This window comes from Neodiprion fabricii, chromosome 2, assembly GCF_021155785.1.
Source record: "Neodiprion fabricii isolate iyNeoFabr1 chromosome 2, iyNeoFabr1.1, whole genome shotgun sequence".
In the NCBI taxonomy this organism is placed as follows: domain Eukaryota; kingdom Metazoa; phylum Arthropoda; class Insecta; order Hymenoptera; family Diprionidae; genus Neodiprion; species Neodiprion fabricii.
Genome location: NC_060240.1, coordinates 37175608 through 37197302, shown reverse-complemented (window position 1 = coordinate 37197302; position 21695 = coordinate 37175608). Strand labels below are relative to the sequence as shown.

The 21695-nt window shown below is 43.5% G+C and overlaps 1 protein-coding gene across 3 annotated transcripts in view; it reads left to right on the top strand.

Moving 5' to 3' along the window:
- Positions 1-21695, top strand: part of LOC124176903 — a 108626-nt gene that overhangs the window by 16255 nt on the left and 70676 nt on the right. For 2 of the 3 annotated variants that reach the window (XM_046558764.1, XM_046558763.1), the window contains exons 2-3: positions 8835-9875; positions 20583-20682. In XM_046558764.1, coding sequence (XP_046414720.1) covers positions 9623-9875; positions 20583-20682 — 353 coding nt within the window. In that variant the 5' untranslated portion in view covers positions 8835-9622. Of the gene's footprint in view, positions 1-8834; positions 9876-18521; positions 19029-20582; positions 20683-21695 lie in introns of those variants that run through there. The other variant, XM_046558766.1, reaches the window with a different exon arrangement.

Below are 21695 nucleotides of genomic sequence, written 5' to 3'. Positions count from 1 at the left end.
CGAGTGCGTGACTCCACTTTTAACGTTCGTTTTTAGGAAATGTCCGTTCATTCGGTATTTATAGTGAATGTTAAATTCGTCGACGTTCGTAATTTCAATCTCGAATTTCAGCAACTTGTTTGGTCAACTTTAAAAGTCTGATCAAGAATCAGTGAATTAACTTGTTCGAACCATTCCACGCAGAATGAATCTTCAATATTTCTGTTTATAAACTGCACGAGCACGTCGACATTAATCAACTGGAAAGCGATTACAGATGATTGATCAAATTTGATACGATATAAAATTCAGTAAAGCGTATCTAATCAAAATCTGAAAAGTAATAATATGGTTTCAATAAATTCGTGGAAGATTCTTTCATCCGTTACAACTCAATTTCAGCCTATACACCCAATTCCTAAATTTTTTCTCGGTAAGTTTTCAAGCCTTAAACAAGGAGACACGATAAAACTCGAAGTACTCATTTCGCCCCACGGCTTCAAGTTATTGGAGTGTTAAAAAATCACTTTGCAATTGTCGTTGACACCGAGTATGGCGGCCGTTTGAACCGCGCCGTTTAAAACCGATTTCACCGATAAGAGGCCATTCGCAGGTCGCAAGACGCGTCATTTCCCTGCTCGATAATCGACAGCCGTAGAAATGAACGATCAATAGAGTCATCTTTCCAGGATAAGTACGAGGCACGTTTGTAACCGTCCGTTCTGCTGCGGGTTCTTCACCGATATCCTTAACTCTCGAAGAATATGTGGCGTTGAAATATATTACGAACGCATCATATCGAGCACCGGTGTCACCCTTCGGCTCGTCTTACGGCGAGCCGCATAAAGTACGCCTCTTCGCGCAAATACATTCTCACATTACGCTTTTCGCACGTGTCACATTCCTAACCGCGGTTGACGCGCGGAAAGAACTTGCAGATGCCGAAGATTCTTCTCAGCTTCGCTGTCACAGCTCTTCCCTTTCCTTCTTCTCTATATCTTCCTCCGTCAGGATATTACATACTGTTACGCCAACGAGTAAGGGTCCGTGCCATGGCGCACCTTGAGGAGATAATCTGACTTGGACCGCCTCTTCCTCTTCGGGAAATTGGGATGGACCAAAGTGGACCTGAGGTCCTGCACTAAGCTCGATCCGGTGAAACGAGCCCGTCGATGGTAAAAACGCGCTTTGGGATTCAGCTGAATATCGTCCCTCCCTATAATTAGGAAAGCCCCGAGGCGCCAGGATCGCGTTTTTCGAGAAGCACGGCCGCGCGGTCTTTTTTTCATTTTGTTTACCAGTTTTTGAGGGTAAAATCCGGCGGAACAACTTCGGGATTTTAGTGTGCTAATTTTCGGTTAAAAATACATGCAATGGATTTTCACGGAAGTAGACACGGGCGGATGAAAACCGCTTGAAAATTGAAGTCAGGAAAAATTTATCACACAGCCCAGGCGGTAGGTGGGAAATGATCGTTACTACGTTATTCGGCTGAAACGATTCCTGTTATATCCTCGTGAGTTTACGGGGTGAATTAACCCCAAGTAAATTTCAAAGTTCAATATGAGCCGAAACTCAAACTAACAAGTTGAACGAGCCACTTGGCTTTCAACGGGGAACTGTAACTGGATTACAGATATCGTGAGATACACTCACGATTCTTCCTTGCGAAAAGCTTCAAAGGCTCAGTGAGTCTGAGGAAAAAATCGCCGGCTAAAAACAACAGATAAACGAGTAATTCTTTCGCGAATATTTCCTCCACGTGCGGATTGTACTTCGCTCGAATACGTTTTCTGCGAGCGTGAGAAATCGGCTATAAAGTTCTTCCGTGAGAGGAGTTTTGCTATTTGATTATTGCACAGGTGCAGAAGGTACAGGTGTAGGTATGGGTGTAAACAGAGGGAGCTTGCTCGAGGCCTGAAACTGAAATAGATATTGGCACAGAGGGCTTGGATATATATCGATGAGCTTTATATAGCTGTTCGACCAAATCAGAGCTTATCGCAGAACGATTGTCGCGAAAATATTGATCCTTGTCTCGGCCCGGTGGCTCTTGCGGTAACAGGGACTCATAGAGCCGAGAAGTCGCGGCTCTTTTTCACCTTCACAGACATACATTCACATTCTCCGACGAATCCTTGTGTAGTCTCAGGCGCGTATCCAGCAGCCTGCCCGGAAAATTACTTCGGACAAAAATACGTTCGGTGAATAATTTTTCCCTAACTTCGACTTTCTTTATTTTCAATTTATAAAATATACTTGAAACGAGAGCTTCGCAATTCGATTTTCAGTTGCGCACCGAGCTGCGTTCGCAGAGTTGGGACGGGTGAATTACACGTGGTTTGGTAGACGAGCACGGAGGGTGTTCAAATCATAGTCCAAATAATTGACGGGTATAATATGTATACTCGGCAGAAACGGTGCCCGATAATAATGCCGGGAATGAAGGAAGATAGGAGCGAGCAGAATTGGCATAATTAGTAATTAGTTCCCTCGCACGTTCGGCGGGATTAATTTGATAAATTAGCCGCATTGTCAGACGCTTTCTTCGTCTTAACGCTGTTTATCGTTAGTCCGCGCTGAAGTGGCTCATCAATTGAATGGCTGCTCCCATGGGCTCGAAAATTATATCCCTTTTGACAAAGGAGAATTAAGCGCGTACTCCGGAAATTATTCGTTCAAGAAGAAATTTCAATTCTAGTTTCATTTTTCACTTTACACTAAATCCGATCAGACGTCGCAATTTTCCGCGTTTTCCGAACACTGCTGCAAAAGACAAAAAAAAAAAAAAAAAAAGACAATTCAAGATCACTGTAGGTAAAAAATTCAGCTCAATTCCTCGATTCAACGTTAAACACCAGAGCGCGTCGCGTTGTTCCTATTAACTCTGCCTGATGTATAATTCACGGATAGGCTGTGTCACCGTCAAGGTACGTGAGTGACGTAACATAAAGGCCCGTCAGGTACCGAAAGGAATGGCGGAAGAAAAGGCGAGAAAAAACGAGCGGAGAGGTTTTTGCCCAGTGAGCGAGAAGCAAAAAGAAAAAAGAAAGCAATCACATTGAAGGAAGTAAAGAAAAAAGAAAATGCTGTATGATAATCCCACGGCACGTTTTATCACGCGGCAGCGCGAATGAATTTCTGTGTCGCACGTGTCAGTTCACCTTCTGAAATTTCAACGACTATCATACCTGTGTACGTATGTCGGCATGTACCGGTATGAGGCAATGCAGGAGGAACGACGATTGCCTGTACATGATGCATTCTGCAGACTGCAGATGAATGGACGAAATGCAAGCGAAATGCTCGGGGCCTTATCGCTACTCGACGCGGGTTAAACCCTGCCGGGATAAAATTGGGCGTGCACCCCGAAACTCCCGATTTGCATAATCTAGGCTTTTAATTATTCCCCAAAATCCGGAGGTAAGCACGTACCTACGCAAAAAGCATTCGGCCGGGTCGCACCTGCTGCATTAATCAAGAGGTTTTTACAGTCATTGGAGGAATTAACGAATCCAGCCCTTAATGAAACTGAGATGTCATCTTCACGGAGCTTCTGCAGGCCGACGCCTTGTCGGTTGTTCAAAGTTTTGCGCGAAGGTTGACGAGCAAAGAAGAGGAGAAATAATACGTTTAACCTTCTTGTGTAAGGTTATAAAAATAACCCTGTCATATTTTTTCATTTGCAACTGCGAACGCTGAGCTCTGTCATCGTTTCGTTTGCATTTTTCTACTCATTTCTTTCTCTTTTTTTACAACTTATTTTTCCGTTCCTGTCGTCAATTTGGTCCCACACCCAAATTAAGTCGGTCGAAAATGAGGCCTCATTTTTCGGATACAATATTGAGCTTTTCCACTGCCTTTTTCTCCACGAGCCTTTTTCGCCTCGCTTCCCCCTCTTCCCGGTCCTACAAAAAAACAGAAAAGAAAAGAAACTAAAACCTCAGCCTTAACCTCCGACGTAATTTATCTCAAGACCCGAGTCGACCAACCGAAAGGTAGTTATTCACCATCCATATTCCGCCTCCGCATTCTCAAGCTTTTACTCATTCCTGCTCCTCTGATACACCTACTGCATATTTCACCAACTCCCTGTACTTTGACAAGAAGATTATTTTCTCCCGATAGCTGTTGTACGCACCGTGTGTTTCAGACGTGTGGCATTAGGAAAAAAATCAGTCATCAAACTCGAAAAGTAACGAACTCTACGCAGTAATCAGACCCGATTATTGTACACGGGGCGAAATTTTTCGGCGTGAATAAATCAGGAATTGAAAAAAGAAGCTCTCTATTTTCTAAGAGTCACTGCACCTCGCTCGATTCTTGAAAAATGAACTAAAACGGAAAAATAAAATATCACGTGAAAAGTCGGGGGGGATGAAAAATTGCTAAAGACAAAAAGCCCCGTATATGGATAGATCTGGGAAGTCACCTTGGGCGAAGGAGAGTAGAAGGAAGGTAGCTACAGGATGTCGAATGGAGTGATCGATAGCTCTAGAGTCTTGAGGAGCAAACCTCGAGTTTACCGAGTTGAAAAGTTACCCCGATGGCGGCAGGGGTTCAAAGGGGGAGAAAACAATGCTCTTCCACGGTCTGAAAGGCAAGCTTGCGGATACAAGAGGGTACGGACGTAGGGCCGGCCGTAAAGCGACATCTTTTGTTCCGACTTCCCGCGACGTTTTGGTTGTGGTCACAGACGGCTAGTTGAGAATAACAATAAGCCGCCTAGTTTCTTCCACGCTTACTTCCGACGAGATCTCGGTATTCCTATGCCTAATTTCCAGCCACGCCGGGCGGACATGAATAAAAGCTTTTGCAAATGCCGGCAATTCTCAGTCGAGCTCTTCACCGCGCCGGAGAGAGGATATTTTTCGCGAATCGTTGAGGCAACGTCCTTGGACCTGTTTCCAGGGTGGTTATATGCTGAAAATTCGACTTAGTCCAACAGAGACACCTGGAATTCCACTCGCCGATAAGATCTCGTTCATTGGAATCTGCGTATCTGTATCGGGGTAACGACTTGTCAAGGGGTGAAAGGTCGACGCGCCCTGCATGACGATACGAGGTAAGAGTGGACTGGTACTTACGCAATGCCTGTCTAATTCCAGAAAATTAGGGACAGTTCCAACAGCTCGCGTGTATGTTGCGCTGTGGAGAGAATTAGGGTTTGGGTGAATTAACCTCGCTCCCCCAGCTGTTGACTAATTTTCGCAATCTCTGCCTGTGGCATGTGACTCTAATGGAAGGTGAGAAATAATTATTCTAATTGCAAAACGACTCGTCAAAGAGGAATCTCAGGAAAACGGAGGTGCCGCTTCTCTGGAAATGACACATTCTGCAATCTGAATAATAATATGGTCGCTTGAAACGAGACGGGAAAACCATTCAGCTCTAGAGGGTGGAAAATTTCTAGGTTTTCACGGAGGAATTCGTTGGGTCTACAGCGAATGTGCGATTTTCAAATAATCGGAAACGAGCCAAAATGATTTCTTACGTGGTAAAGAAATATCTATGCAATTCTATCAGAGCCACGAAAAAAAAATACTCTACACATGAATGAGCTTGGGGTATTTTTTAATATAATAAATTCTTCAAAGGATAGCACAGCCGCTCTTTTTTAATCTCATAAACGTTTGTTTTTACAAAAAAGTTTATAACGCAGTAAACAATGTCTCGAAAAATGCAACTTATACGGACAACAGTTTAATTAAAATAAACAGCGTATTTAGGTGGCCGCATTATTCAAAATCCAGTAACGATCAGCCCAACCAAGTCGATATTGAAAAATATATAAACAAACGCCGTCTGGCTGCTACAATATCGCCGTGAGTTTTTCTTCTCAATTTCACAGAGCTGGCCGAGTGGCTTTGACGATACCGCGATAATCAATTCGATTATATTCAACGCTCTCCGAACCGGAAGCGAAATCTAATTTCCTTGAATCCCTTCCTCCCCCCATATTGCTCCCCCTAAATAATCGTCGAGATTTTACTACACGCTCCTGAGAAACGGGTACCTATTACCTAGCCAACTTTCCGCAACAATTCCGTTGCGTATAATTCGGTGTGACAGGTGCGCGGGACGCGTGGAACGTTTATACGATTGTTTATTCGACTGAGTAACGTGAACGCCAGAGACAATAAGTCGAGTTACCGACGGCAGATTTTTCTCCACGTTATCGGAACAAACGCGCACTTGCAGGAAAGAGGGGACGCCATGGATACAAGAGAGATAATTACACTAGCGCTATAACGGATGTGTTTTTTACACAGCGATCATGCGTCCCCGGAGTTGCCGGCCGGAGGGTCGATGATCAATCAAAAGTTTAAGGCGGGAAGAAGGTAAATTTTACACGGGGTTAAATTGAAAATAAAAAATTCCAACAGGACGCGCTTGCAGGAGACGCGTTGAGGGATGGTGCAGGCATCTCGGCGATAAGATGCACCGTAAGTCGTTAAAGTAAAATTGCTTCACGCTCAAGTGCTCTTCACCACTTACCCTCTCTCTCTCTCTCTCTCTCTCTCACTCTCACTCTCTCACTCTGTCTGTCCTAAGAGTTGAATAGATAAGTTCTTTTAGAAGGAGATGCAAACGCTAGCGATACAAGCTTGTCTGCTCGCGAATCTCGGGACTCGTCGCAATCGTTTTCTCTCGTAAAATTATACGCGCCGGTACCGACAGCGTGTGAAATAATTAAGTATGGCATTTTTCGAAATCGATGGAAAAATTTTTCCAAAATCAAAGAGGTCATTCAAAAAACTTTTTTTTAACAAATCGGTTTGTGTAATAATCAAGGCGCTGCCGACTGATCGACACTGTCGAAGGAACTGAAAATATACGATCACAGCACTTGTTGTATGAAATAATAATTTTCTCATCGACCTCGAGAATGATTCGACATTTTTCGAAGGGTATGCTCGACAGTTTCTGGAGATTTTATAATTTTCAACGAACATCAATTCCACTCCCATCCACAAAACTTTCAGTAGCATCGAATTATTTACGTACTCATTGTCGGATATTACGACTAAGAATCACCTTCAAGCCCTCCTGACCGACACTTACCGAATCCTGGTAATTTCCCTTCCATGAAAAGTCTATTAGATTGCACCGTCGTGTTTGTATTCCGCTACATGAATAAACCAATCCAGGAGCTAACCCGGGACACTTACAAGTATATACTCCGACGTAGCGGAGGTATTCATTTAGCTTGTAATGGAAATGCGTGGGGCTTTTTGCGGATGCCGAATCCACGGATTCTACCGAAATTGCGGCTGCCGAGAGACAGTGACGAATCACGTCTCACGAGTGACACGTGCAGCCCGGAAAAGCCGCGTAGTTTATACGCATTTGTTTGGCAAATATATGTCCGGAGAAGCTCTCAGGTCCGTTCTGCGCCACGGCGAAAGGGCGTAGCTCGACATTTTTTCCGCTTCTATGGAGAAGCCCCATCCATGTAAATATGATATTGTAAAGATGAAAATTGGCCATTTTGACAAATTCGCACAGCTGGAGGATTATCGCTGCAGCACTGATCGATGCAGCCGACGATATAACAGCGATTGACGTAAGTTTTCGTCGTATCAGCAAATTTTCTAACCACACATTTACGAATGCACGGTATCAGTGAATATCACAGTCTCGTTTCGTTGGCACAACTGTTTCGATGAATTTTCCTGGCGCAGAATTCTAAGGCTACAGCATTATTACACACGCCGGGGGATTTCACTCGGAATTACAACCGCTAACTACAGTGGCAAAGTTTAATTATCGAATATGTCCTATCTGATGGTTTCGGGGACAGTTAAACTCAGTCCATTAGCGGGAGCGCAGTGACAGATATTGTCGAGATTTGGTAGAGTGGATTATATCAGTAATCAACCTGCAGAACTACCTACCGACAAGTTTCCGGTTTTCGCAGTTGCGAATTCTTGTTTTTTTAGTTTCTTTCTTCCGTTCTGGTAATTGAATTTGTTATGGATTTTGGCATTATTCAAACATTCCTTTTTTATTTGCCTGTTTTTTATTTTCTGTTTTCTTTTTCTTCTCATTTTGTATTCTAATGAGGGGTGACAAGAATTAAAAAATCTGCAATCAATGTTTGCTGATGTATCTGATTACTTCATATTACAGCTTCGGTTTGATTTTTCGCAGCATCAATTACCAACGTGTATTTCAATATGATTGCAACATTTATTCTCAAGTCCGGAGCTAAGGTTTTTTTTTTACCTAGACTGTAATACGGCGAAGTGTTTCCTCTGGAACTGAAAATTTTCTTCCGTTCATACACTAACTACGATCGTTTTTCTCAATTTCATTGACCGGGCTTTCTGAAAACGAGCTGGAGCGAAATACGTATAACCAGCTAGGCATATTAGACATATTATCTGCGAACTTCAAGAAAGCACGTACCGACCGTTAATGCAACATAAATAAAATCACGAGGTCATATATTAGCGGAAAGCGTAAGCGAATAACGAGACAAACGAAAGATAAATACTAAAGAGAGTGCGAAAACTTACGAGACCTGCTCTTGCACCGAATCTCGCAAGTGAATGGGTGGTTAGATTACACACACACACACACACCTAGTCGGTGCGAAATGATTAACCGGATTTTGCACGTAACTGATTTAAATCAAAACTCCATTTACCGCCGCCTTATCACACAACCGAGATCGGAGCGTTTCCCTTACGGGAAAATTTTACCCCATTGCATTCGAGATGCTACGAGCCTGATTTTCAAACTCTTGTTACAAGTTTCGATCGGATCTGTGCTTGAATATATATTTATTAATCAAGATAATCTCTCATTTACGTTATATCTAAATATCTTTTTCTTTTTCTCTGTTTCAGAACAACGGCAGTTGATCAAGAGGAAGAGATACAGAGTAGTGAAAATATGAAACTTTATTATCATTAAATAAACGATCATTCGCTGTTAGCGTTGATTCGCTGTGATCAAATTATTCTACTGTTTAAGAATAGTGATTGATTGGCTGTGTTTTCGCGTAGCCAAAGTTACGTGTATATGAGACAGGCAGTCGTGTAGTGATCGTATTTATTTACCGTAAGCGTCCTTCAATCGGGTGAAGTAAACACTGGTATCGATTACTCAAAATTTGGGATTCGAAGGTCACGTGACATGAGCGAATTATTGTTGACGATTCCCGAGCTCGAGCCGATCGTCAGTTCGACGCGTCGCGTCGCGATCGACGGACCGGATCGTTGCTGATAAGCATAAATCGGCGTCTATTCATCAAATAAATAATGACTGGTGTGAATTGATCAACCGATCTCCGACCGAAAGAATAAAAATAGGCACGGCATGATCGGTCCGCGCTCATTTCGCCTCGGAAGTTTTGTGCAAAATGTTGAACAAATCAGTGAACGTGCGTTATGAAAGCGTGATGTGAAAGTGGATAGTCGTGACTTGGAGCAAAATCTAGGATACGAAAAGCATCGGATTTTTGTGAATGTGTGATTAAAGTAAAAAAAAAAAATTTACCGCGGTAGTTCGCGAGAGGAGAAACTGCGTAATTTGATGCTCATGTCTCTCTCCCGAGCTTCTGTTCGACGCTAACTGACTAACTACAACCACCAACAACAACAAGAAACACAAGCTGATATCCGTCCTCTGAAACATGATGCTGCGACATCTTCTGAGCAATCTAACGTCGACGGAGGTCGTCATGCCGACGGAAAGCATGGTCTTTTCGTCCTCGGTGTCCCCCTTGTCCTCCTCCCTCTCGCCTCCGGCCAGTGACTCGAGTATGACCGGGGACCTGGAAACAGTTTCGAGCACGACGCCGGCTTCACCGACTACCAGACCCGACTTACACGTCGACAATGCAACTGGGTACGGATACGTTGCTGAACACGATGAGCTCGACTACAGTAAGTGAGACAAGCGCAATATAAGATAAGAAATAGTAAGTTGAACGAAAGCGAATTTGATGAAAACAGTGGTTCGTTTTTCGCTTCTGTCTCTTGTACAAAAATCATTTTTAATGAAACGTTTTGCTTCGCGTAAATCGAGTCTCTGGATCAAGTGGAGACGATTCGAAGACTGATTCTATGTTCGGTAAAGCGTAATCATCGTGCTTAGTCAAGACGAAATACGATAAATAATTTTAATTGGAACTGCCTAATTTTGCGTAAATTGTATCGATAAATTAAGTTGAAATAGTCTCAGGACTCAAAAACTATCCAGAACAGCGTAATCGATCGTTCTTGGGTCGAAAAAATTTCGTTGAATTGCCATTGAAATTTTGTGTACTTCTCTGATTGTCGTATCCTCGAAAAGTTTAGTAACCTTGTGAAGGGAAAGTACCTATATATTTTATTTAAGTAGAAAGATTGGAGACGTTGCTTTTTCAGCAAAATCGTACAAAAGCAGCCTGAACATCGTCGATGATTGAATAGAGGTAAAAAAAAGTTTATACCCCATGGTTATTAGCCACTTTTCTGTCGGTAGGTATACGTAGGATAGAAAACCCGTTAAAGTTAATAGAAGAGCAATGTCGGTTGGGTACATAAAGAGCTCGTAGCTAATACGGGAACCGGTGAACAGAAAGTGCCGACTGGGTTTATTTTTCTATAATATTCCCTGTAGAGATCAATTTTCTCACAGAGCTCGTATAATCGGCCGAAGAGAATAAAGAACCTCGCTGCAAAGCTGCAGTCGTCTCGATTCAACTCGCAACGAGTTGCACGTACGATGTGACTGATTAAAAAATCGGCCCGTATCGATCTTGGTTCGACTTGTTTTTCTCTCTCTCTCTCCTCGTCAGACGAGAGAGAAAAAAAAATATCCCACACACACGCCTGTAATTTCTTTTCCAGCCAGCAATTTGGGAGAAAAGAGAAAAGCAAACAATTTGACTGTATTGTTGCCGAGGCGGGTTCGTACTTTCAATCAGCCACTCATTGCCTTCGTTAGTCGATATTTGCGACGAGCTTTATAAAAGGCAGACTCGACCGGCGCCTACGAAATGTCTGAAGCTTTCGAACCACTCTCTTTCTCTCTCCCGAGTGAATCCTGCGAATATCGTGATTAAATCTTAGCCGTCGATCCCTCCCGAATTCGGTTTTATTTTTGACTCTAGCAATTCGAAAGCTCTGGATCGACGTCGGCTAAAAACGAAAACAAAATCAAAAGTCAAACCGTGCCTACGTTGGTCGGATAAATTGAAGCGTATTCCTTCTTTTTCGAACCTAAAGCACACCGCTTCGTATCGATGCGTGACGCACCGCGAAGCGTTTGATGTGAAATTTTCAGAGTGGACTAAAATGCGATTGGCGGCGGAACGCCAACTTCTATATACCTGCGGTTTGATTCATAACGCAGGGGTATATTTTCAGAGCTCAAGTTCCCAATTTGAGCCTGGGCGAAACGCTAACACGCTATTAGTCCCGCGTCTCCGATTCAAACCCCCGAAACCAACAAGGGGAGTCTGTTAACATCTCTCCCTCCCGGATTTTCGCTCGACCAATCTTTGCCCGCGCGTTCTATTCTGCACGTTGGTCCATCGCTATCTCTCATTTTCTACTCCTCGATCACGGCCAGAGAACTTCAAAGAGAAAAGCTTAACCGATTTATCCACGCGCAGCCAGTGACCGAAACTTCCACTTGTGTCCCCGGTCGATCTGAAAGCAAACAGCTTGCTCTCTCTCTTCAAATTCTATTTATAGCTATTCGTTTATTTTTATCTTCCTTCGAGACTGGGACGCGATACAAGGGTCACGTTTTACGCTACTCAAAAGTTATCCTCCGAACATATAAAGCTACATTCGTTCCAATCGAAGGAATCAAGAATAAATCAACGATTCAAAAAGTAATCAGATTTCCTTACCTGCAACATTCCTATTCCGTTTGATATTCCAAAGTCAACTGTCAAAATAGAAAGAAAATGCCACATTTTACGGCGCGGAAATAACAAAGATCTAGAAGAAAGTATACATCTAACGGTTCGTACATTTGTTTTTCACACGTGATTGCCAGTGCGGGTCTTTTTTCCTCGAAGCTCGATTTTTCTTCTTTTTTTTTTGTCGCAAGCGTTGAAAAAAACTCGCGCGACATAGTATTTCACGTACCTAAATACGAAGTAAAGGAAAGAAAATCTCCTCGCTGATATCGGTGTAGGTACACGTTACGTATCTCTGGGGGAGGAACTAAGTGGTCCCTCCTGGGCGCGTTTCTTTCTCTTTTCCTCTTCTTACATTCCGTCCGGCTTTATCGGCCTCTGAATATATAACGGATTTCTTTGTTTCCGATGGGATTCATTGCTCCTCGAGACTATTGACCGTGTCAAATTTATGCCGTTTTTACTCCCTCGCACTCTCGCGTCGGCCTAACTCTTCTCCCGACCGTCCTTGTCTGACCACTCGCAGTCCTACTCCACTGGCATACTAACGCCGCCGGTCCCCCAGGCCGGTCGATAGCACTGGCTCTACTACTGCGGCCAGGGTCGAGTCGAATGTCTCTCGCTGCTAGACCCGGTCGGCCGAAACTCTGGCTCTGCGAAGTTATTGACGGCTGAGAAAGGACTGATCGTAGATTTTTGGGACAAATTTTCGCATCAAAGCTCAAAGCAATCTTCAGAACAGTCAGTCACCCGTCTCTACTATTCGGTCGCCGTGATAATTTTCACGTCAATATCGTTAAAAGAGTTGAACTCGTTTTAAAATCACTTCCGAATTCACACTTTACTGGCGCGGTTAAGCGGAATTATTAGAAATAAATTCTGGAGAATGTTTCTGAATTGGGGCTTGATTTCATTGAGTAACCTAGTTTGTTAGAGATGAAGAAGAACGGGAAGCAACAAAAAGCTCTCAGAGATTTTTTACGTGCGTATTAAGATGTTCCTGGCCATATTCTTTTTCTTTATCTCTTATTAATTCTTGCAGACGAAAAAAATGAAAGTAACCCTGTAAATGGAGAAATGTTATTCAATGGTAATTCCGATACTTTGACAGAGCTGAATTTCGCAGAAAAATCGAATATTAATTTTGGTAAGGTCGGTTTACAACCCTCTCGAATATTCGCATCTAGGCCGCAGTCGGGAATATTGTCCGACAGTATCTTATACGACGTCCGTTGAACGTAGATCGGGACGGAGGTTCTGCGTGTCTTCTGCGCTTGTATTTCTAAGGGCGAGAGAATATAACCGTAAAGAAAGAGAGAGAGAGAGAGAGCGCCATGCCTAGGGAAGATCCTGCGGACTGAAATAAAAGGAGGATTGAACGTTATCCAATATTTATGACCGCGAACCTGAATAGACAGCGCGCAGAACGACGTTGCGATAAAGATTGTTCCGAGAGAGTCGCGGATCCATACCTATGTATGTTGAACTTTCTTTCTTCTTTTTTTTCTATCCAAAACGAATAGGAAGCGAGTATCTATGCATGCGGTATTTGCTCCACCTGAACTCCGGACTGACCGTACTAAGGGTTCTGAAATCTCCCCATAACCATGGAAAAATCCAACCTTTTATTTCGGTCAGCCTCTGCGATCCTCGGTGGTCGACGTGGTTACGCGCATGAATATATCAGTAATATTCGTACCGCAGTCGAAAAAGAGAGAGAAAAAAAAATACCGCGAGGATTTTCCCCTGACAAATAACTTCTCTTTACCCCACATAGCCGAGGACTTTGACTCTAACGAAGAGCTCTCTATATCCATAAAGCGAACTCCATTATTATCTTTTATATGATATTTACAATCAGATCGATTCGTGTTTGATCATGCACTCAACTAGCAAGTTTCGAACTGTAAAACATGGTTATAAATTTTAAAAACTGGTCGCAATTCGTCCCGAATTTTTCAAGTTTTTGGCCGCTTCGTACGACGAATGAGCAAATTCTATCGATATATCAGACCTCGCGAGTAATTTGTCGCAGATACGCCTGAAACTACTCGAGCGTCGGATATATCGGGTGACAATTAACAGGGTACTTACTTTTGCGAGTTGTGCAAATTTGCCGAGTGTTGTGAATTCGCGTAGAGTTACACCGGCACTTGTACATCGGTAGATCGTTTGTACGGCAATCTAACGCATTCTCGAAATAGCAGCTGGGAGGGCGCGCTAGGCAACAGTGGATATATTGCTGTGCTTTGTCGCTTCACTCTAAATTCCGCAACAATCCCTTTAGCAAGGGCAGCAGCGGTTCGACCCCTCAGAGCTAAAGGCTGACTTGAGAGTCCTCAGAATCTCAGGAACGGGCTTTACTAATATTCTCTCCCCGAAGTTTGAGGCTGTGTTGTTCAAGCTCTCGTTGTAATAATAGTCAGGGATACAGAGGCGAGCTTTCGCTTAAGGGACGAGCAAATTCCTTCGGGTCCATGACCAATCTTTAACATCCCGACGATTAAACCTTCACGGATTAAACGATTTGTAGATTGGTTGATCGTTATCAATTATTTCTCCGACCACACTTGACTTTCACAACATAGTATATACGTAGATCCTCAGGTATGAATTCCCGTCGAACCGTACCGAATAAGGATCATCCTTATATTTACACGAATCTGTTCCGTTTGTCGGGTTCAAATGTATATTTTAGAAACAATTTATTTATCATGAGATCGATCGTCTTCTTCTTTCTATACATGTCAAGATAAAAGTGGAGTGGCTGTTTTTATTCAAATTCATGACGAAGCTGTGAAGACAGTCTGAAAGGTTTTTTTTCTTCAAATTGGCGTATATAATTGGATTCGGAAAATGTTGATGTAAAAATGTAATTCCTCGTTGAACTGCAGTATGCTCTGTTTCAATTCCTTTGATAAATCACCTGACAAATTCACAGCGTCAATTCGAAAGAGCAACAAAGCAATTGTAGAGTGAAACTCAACAAACTCCCCAGGATGACGATGCTTATTTCAAATGTTGTCGTAATTTTTGTCGCAGTTACTTGTCAACTGGAAGAAAATGGTGTTACTCGAAGAGGAAAGTTACTGTAGCGGACTCAGTTAACTCTTTAGAAATATGTCGAGAGTTCAGACTTTGAAGTTTGTTTCATCTTCTCACTCAGAGATATTTCTGTTGTAACAAGAGAAACGAAAGGAATAATACTGACTGGCATTTATCGGAAGTATCAGCGAGATCGGTGTTAGGTATTTTGATTTATTGCGAATTGTTCATACGGCGATACAAATGTTTGAGAAAATTTTTCAACTTTTATCGCACAAGACTACAGATTGAATTATACATTTTTTGTTTTACGCTGCAACGCAGAATTTGGCAGAAGCGCTTGTTTCCCGATTATGCTTGACCCACGCATCCGCGGTTTTCCGATGATGAGGATTTCGGTTTTCCGGACATTCTAAATACGTGGAAGATCACCGTTTGGAATATATTGATTCTCCGTAAAGTGTTTCCGTTTTTAACCATTAGAATTCACTTAACGATCAGTCGTTATTGAATCGCCCAAGGTTTTTTTTTTTTTTTATTATTTAACTTACTGGTTTCGACGAGCCCAGACGGCGTTTGGACGACAATCCTGCCGGTCTGAATAACTTAGATTTCACTGGAGTAACAGACTGCTGGAATGTGGATAATTTTTTGTTTGACGTAAGATCCTCCATTTCCGATTCGTCCGGTTTGATGGATTGCTGTTGAATGACAAAAAATTCGGAGTATTCCGTGTGTCAGTAAGCGCTCTTGATTATTCAATTCTGAGATAAGATGTCGCAAAAAACAGAAGAAAAAAGTAAAGTTAAAAGAAAAAAAAGAAGCCAAAGATAGTTTTCGCACTGTGTCATCCTTTATCGTTACGCGAGATCGAGGGAAAAAAATTGCGTGCTGAAGTAAAGGGCGATGGCGTGAAAAGATCCCCTTCGAGAAAACTTGAGATAAATGCATTGTATGTAAAAGAAATTTTACGAATGAATAACGAACGAAATTGACTGCCTATAACGTACAGCTCTGTGAAGCCGCTGGTCAGTGAGAACGTTCTGAATTTGATTTTGGGCGATAACCGCCGACTCTATGTCCATTTTTCTCAGCTGACAGGCAACGCTCTTCGCAAACACGTCAAATTCATCCTGCGTCTTGTCCATCCACGCGTTTAACGATACGCTGCTTTCGATTCCGTTAACGATTTTGGGATCTGATTTTACACTTGGTTCCTTAAAAAAAAAAAAACAAAAAACATACCAAAGCTGGAACTAAATTTTTCCGAGATTATTTTCGTTCGGTTACAAGAAATAAAGAAAAAAAACCTTATCGACGGACGGAGATCGCTTGCATTGTTCGTCGAGGTCCGTTTCAGCCCTTGATCGTTGACGATCGGCGTTTTTGTTGCAAATAACTGTTATCGATGGTGATTTTCTAGACTTCTGCGCCTTTTGCTGACAAGTATTACAGCCGGAATTGGGAACAGCCGGTTCTTGGTGATTCTGACGGTGGGCAGATCTGTCTAAACAATACCTTGACTTCGGTTTGCACGAGTTCAAATTCGACGATCGAAAATGCTTCGGACTCGAGTGCGGGTGCCGGTGATTTGTCATCGATGAACCGGCCTGCGATGACAAATCGCTGGGAATAATTTGACCTCTTCCTCCGCAGCCCTCGTACCGCGAAGATTCACGACTCGAGTCGGCGGTGTAATCACTTTGCGGTGGCGTATCGGAGTCCGCGTAATCCGAATCGTCGTCTTCGTCGTGTTCGCGATAGCAGGAATCATCCGACTCCTCGGGACCCTGGAAATGAAATGAATACCGATATGAAATTTTTAAGAAGAACGAATGTACCGTGTAAAATACACTTACAGCGATCGTCTTCAACTCGGCAGTTTCGTCAAAGTCCAGATGCTCGTAGAGAAATTTGTGCATGGTGAGAAACCACTTTTGGGGAGGTTCGTATTTTCGGCCCAATTTGTGCGCCTTCAGAATATTGACAAGCTCGTTCACGTAGAGACGTCTGATTTCCCGTATCTTTATCATAACCTCCGTAAAGGTCACATGGGCCGTATCCATACCTTGATGAATGCTGCTGTATGCCGAGTGACGCATGGAATTATCCATGTACGACGGATTGTCCTTTTTCCAAAGACAGGGAAATCTTTTGTACAGGCAAACTAGCCGGCAGATTTTACTCTCCGACCATTCATCTCTCTCGCAGACATGCACCGGCTGGTTCAACAATTTTCTACCATTACACCAGCTCATCTCATCCTACGATAAGGAGATTTTAAACGTCCCGAGCAACCGCCTATCGGTAAACTTGTTCATCGTTCGAAATTTACATTTTAGCCTTTTCATTTGTAACCTATAACCAAGCCAGTATTGAATACGATATTTCTGTCTAACTACTGTCGGAACTCGGCGCTCTTCGTTCACCTCGAAATCGCGATCATCGACTTGCGACAAGTTCAGACAGTACGTATGAATATCTCGTTACCCGAACAGGCTATACATCAGAAAAACTTTCTTCGCTTTTCATCCATGCGCATCGTCTCGGCGATGGCTTGTTTCAACTTCAACGCCCGATGTTTTCCCATGTTCTTAAGCGAGGATGCAACTTCCGCCCCAAACTTGTCGAACTTCGCAGACTCTTCGTCCTTCGAATCACTGTCGATAATTCCACGCGTTACGAACTTTCCACTGTTGTACAGTTTCTCAGCTTCCCACAGCTCCTTCTTGGCCTCGTGGATGAACGACTCTCGGCCGGACGAGGACCTGCCGTTAGCTGGTCAAAAGAGACACCGACGAAGATGAAAATCATCCAAATGCACATTTACACTCAACCAACCCGACTTGCCTAGCTCCACCTTGAGGTTGTAGTTCATCACTAAATTTTTCGGAACAGGATTCACCTCCTCTTCCACGTTTTCCTCAAGAGCAGATTCCGATTTACCAAAACTTTCTTGTTCATCGTCGCCGTTCTTTTTCTCTCTTGCAGGTTCTTCTTTCTTCGACGGTGCCTCTGCGTCGTCAGGATCATACTTTTTTATCGGCCTGGTGATCGTCGAGCAGGTGCCGCAGGGTGCCGAGTCTTGAGAATGGTCATCGTGCTTCGGTGCCGTCGAACAGGTTCCACCGCGACAGCCGACGTCGATGGGACAGATCTTGACGGACAAGTCCTCGAGGAGTTCGAGCACATTCTCGTCGAAGACTGTTCCGTCCCCGAGGCATACGACCTTGGGGGTTTTTCGACAGGGTGTCGAAAGGTCTTCGTCATTTCTCTCTCGCAGGTCTTTGCCGGCGTCCAAGTCTTTGCAGCAATGTGAACGCCCTGATTTCAGTGACTCGGAACTGCTGCTGCCGGTGGTGGTGCTGCTGCTGCTTTTCGGAGATGAGCTGGTCAGCAACTTGACCGATGGGCCTGGCAGCTCCAAATCTAGCATCGACATCATGTCCCAGAGCTCCGTATCCTCGTCTTTGATGTCGCAGCAACCGCTCGTTGACCCTACCCCGGAGTATCCAGACCGCGATATTACCATTTTGATGTTTTTAAAGCACGGTGATTTTCCGCTCGACCTCCTCGGTCCCTTGAATTTTTTTTTGTACAATTTCTCGTCCCCGTTCACGTTCTGTGAGCACGATATTAATTCGTCAATCATTCCGTCATCTAGAATAATCCGTTTGAGAATATCGTCGCCACTGTTTTTTTTCTTATACTCACCTCTGTTCTTCGGTATTTTATCAACACGTCCGATGACGTCATGTTGACGTCCAGCTCGGTGCACTGCTGCGTGTCTTCGGCATTGTCGCGGCAGCTCATGCCTTTGCTGACCGAGGAAGAATTCTTCGCTGACGAGGAAGAAGCGCCGCCAGTTTTTCTCGGAATTTCATACTTCGTGTTCATCCTTGTCGATCTGAGCATCGTCGGCGAACGGAGAAAGTACGCCTTGCTTTTTCTGCCCGGTTTAACAGAGGAGCTACTTTTTCTCTTTCCACCCGACTTGTGCTTCCCCGGGCAAATCGAACCGTCCGAATTCGACTCCGTGACGGAATCCGATTTCTCGCAGCAGTCTCGCTTCTCGCAAACATTCAGCGTTTCTTCCGAAGACGTCTCGTCATCTTCCGATGACTGATCAACGAAAAAGGTTTTTATTGTTTATGGTTTGTTTCCTTCTTTTAATATCCGTTCCCAGATCGAAGGGGAAAATAAAACCGAGTCACAAATACTCACCGAAAATTCAGCGAGCTTTTCATCGGCGTCCAAGTGGCAGTAAAGAAATTCGTTCATGGGTTCAAACCACGTATACCTCGGTCTGTAGATGGATCCGGCTTTGGAGGCGGCCTCGATTTTATGAAGTTCACATACGTAGACGGCGCGAAGATCTTTGAGCTTGCAGAGAACATCGCTGACGGATACGTGAGCAGGCATGGAGAGGGACTGTGGGGAGAGAACGAGGGAAGGAAAATATACATATTTTCCGCAGGATTTGCATAATGAATTCATAGCGTGAAAATGTAAAGGTGTGTGGTGAGAAAGTTGTTGTTGTTATTATTATTATTATTATTGTTGTTGTTGTTGTTGTTGTTGTTGTTGTTTTTCTTTCTCTGCTGGTCTGTATTTTTTTTTTCATTTCCTTCTTACCGCGAGAATTTTTTTGTAAGAATTATATCTGCCTCGCAGATTGTCGTGGCAAGGATGGCTCCTGTCCCATAGGTTACTGTACTTCGAATAGAGCTGAACGAGCTTGCACAATTTTTCGTCTGTCCAACAGCAGCTCATCGTTTATAAACCTGCCGCAGACACTCGTCCTTCGGTATTTGTAATTTGGTAACATTTTCAGTGCGAATTAATTTCTCCTCTGTCTTTCTCCACATCGGCAATTTTGATAATAACAAGTTGGTTCGACATGACGTTTCTTTCACCTTTGCGTCAAACCATCTTCGGTCAAATCATCGGACAGTTGACGAACGGTATTCCTTCCATCAATCGGTATCGCGGAACAGAGCGACGAAACTGTTCCTATTCGCCTACTTTTTTTTTCCACCCCATTTCTTGCCCCGTTACGGGACCGCGTTTCCGGTCTCCAAAAAATTCAGCTATACTCGACTCACGTAAAGGCCTCAGTTTTTTTCTTTCGACTAGCGACGATTTCTCCCTCGAATGCCGAATCACACGCCTCGCTCATTTCTCGAAATATTCACCACTCGACGACGCCATTGGCTAAGCACGCAAAATCTTTCGCTTGCCTTCGAGGTTCACGAGCCTTCTCTGGGGATTTGCTTCGTATCTACAGTGGCTGACTTTGCAACGTAGGTCAACTCCTTTGGGGACGTTTGACCGGAGGGTCGGTCGTAAAGTGCGTCGCTGTGACCGCCCCTTAGAGACACTTATTCTCTGCCTTAGAGCCACCCTCGCACACACTGCAGGGAATTAATTGAGGAAAAAACCGAAGGGTTTCCGTCTCAAAATGTCGAATGGCAATGTTTTTTTCTTTTTTTTTTTTTATCCTTGTATACGTATTTTTTTACATGACTTAACTGCAGGACTCTTACAGAGATTTGAAAATTGGTTGGATTTCCAGACGCGTGACGTCATATGTTCCCGTGAATTGTTTCTAACAAATTTCAAAATTAAATTCTACCCCCTCGACCTGCGCTGGGAACAATCTTACGTAACTTTTCTTCACTTCTTGTTACAGGTATATTAGCAGCCTTCTCCGACATGCAGACGGTGTTTCTAGCCTGCATATGCACGTTACTCCCGCTGATAGTGGCACTAGGAATTGCATTTGGAGTCAGGTAAGATCTTACAAGACTTTGCACTTTAATATGAAATCTTAAACACTGTACCAACGGTTCGGCACGCACCTCGTGTTAAATTTTCACCTTTCGGTAACAGGGTAGAAGGCAGAATTTTCTGTTATAACCATCAGACGCCAAGATTCTCCCCACGAAAAATTCATCACGCTTTAAAGTCGCTTAGAAATTACCATTATAGGAAAAATCTTTTCATCGTATCCACCGCGTTCGTAATCATGAATTTCGTATCTGTTCCATTGCTTGAAATGATCCTTTGTGATTCTTTAATTTAAAACTACGTACTCAGGGTTCAATCGGCAAAAATTCAGGATTTAATGGATACCGATAAAAAAGCGGGTATTTACTTCGGGAAAGAAATAAAGGAGATAAACTTTGATGGATGATCGTTACGCTTTTGTCATAAAGATTTTAGAGAGGTGTAAAACTAGTGCGAAGAATGCTGGGGAGATAGGTTGAATATCCAGCTGATCGCGGTTTCGCGGAAGCGTGATATTTCCTCATCTCTGGTTCATCGATTTTTATTCCGAGCCTCGCAGCTGGGGGTGTAATTAATTCATCATCCTGTACATTCTACGATATATTTTCGTTATAACGCGCGAAATCGCCCAAGGGAAAAAGGGCGGGAGTGAAAATGGAAAGATGTATGGAGTATTGTCAGCTGCTGACTTATCCCTCGCCTTTCTTCTCAGCCGTATATTACGTAATACGTATAAGCTGCAGGTACCGAAATCGAAATATTAATGCCACTCGAAGATGGAGACGGAGCGATACCCGCCGGCTACGATTGACATTGATAAATGTTGCAATTCAATGGGCAAAGCGCTCTCGAGGCTCGTCGCGAGTTCGTCCACAGCAGCCTTTAGTCTTCGGCGTCTCGAGTTTCTCGAGATACCGGAAACTCCTTCATCTTGAAGCACCTACTTCTCTCCTCCTCGGTAACACCTCGATCGCTCATCCAAAGATACCCCCCGTGATCGATTACATTCCTCCCC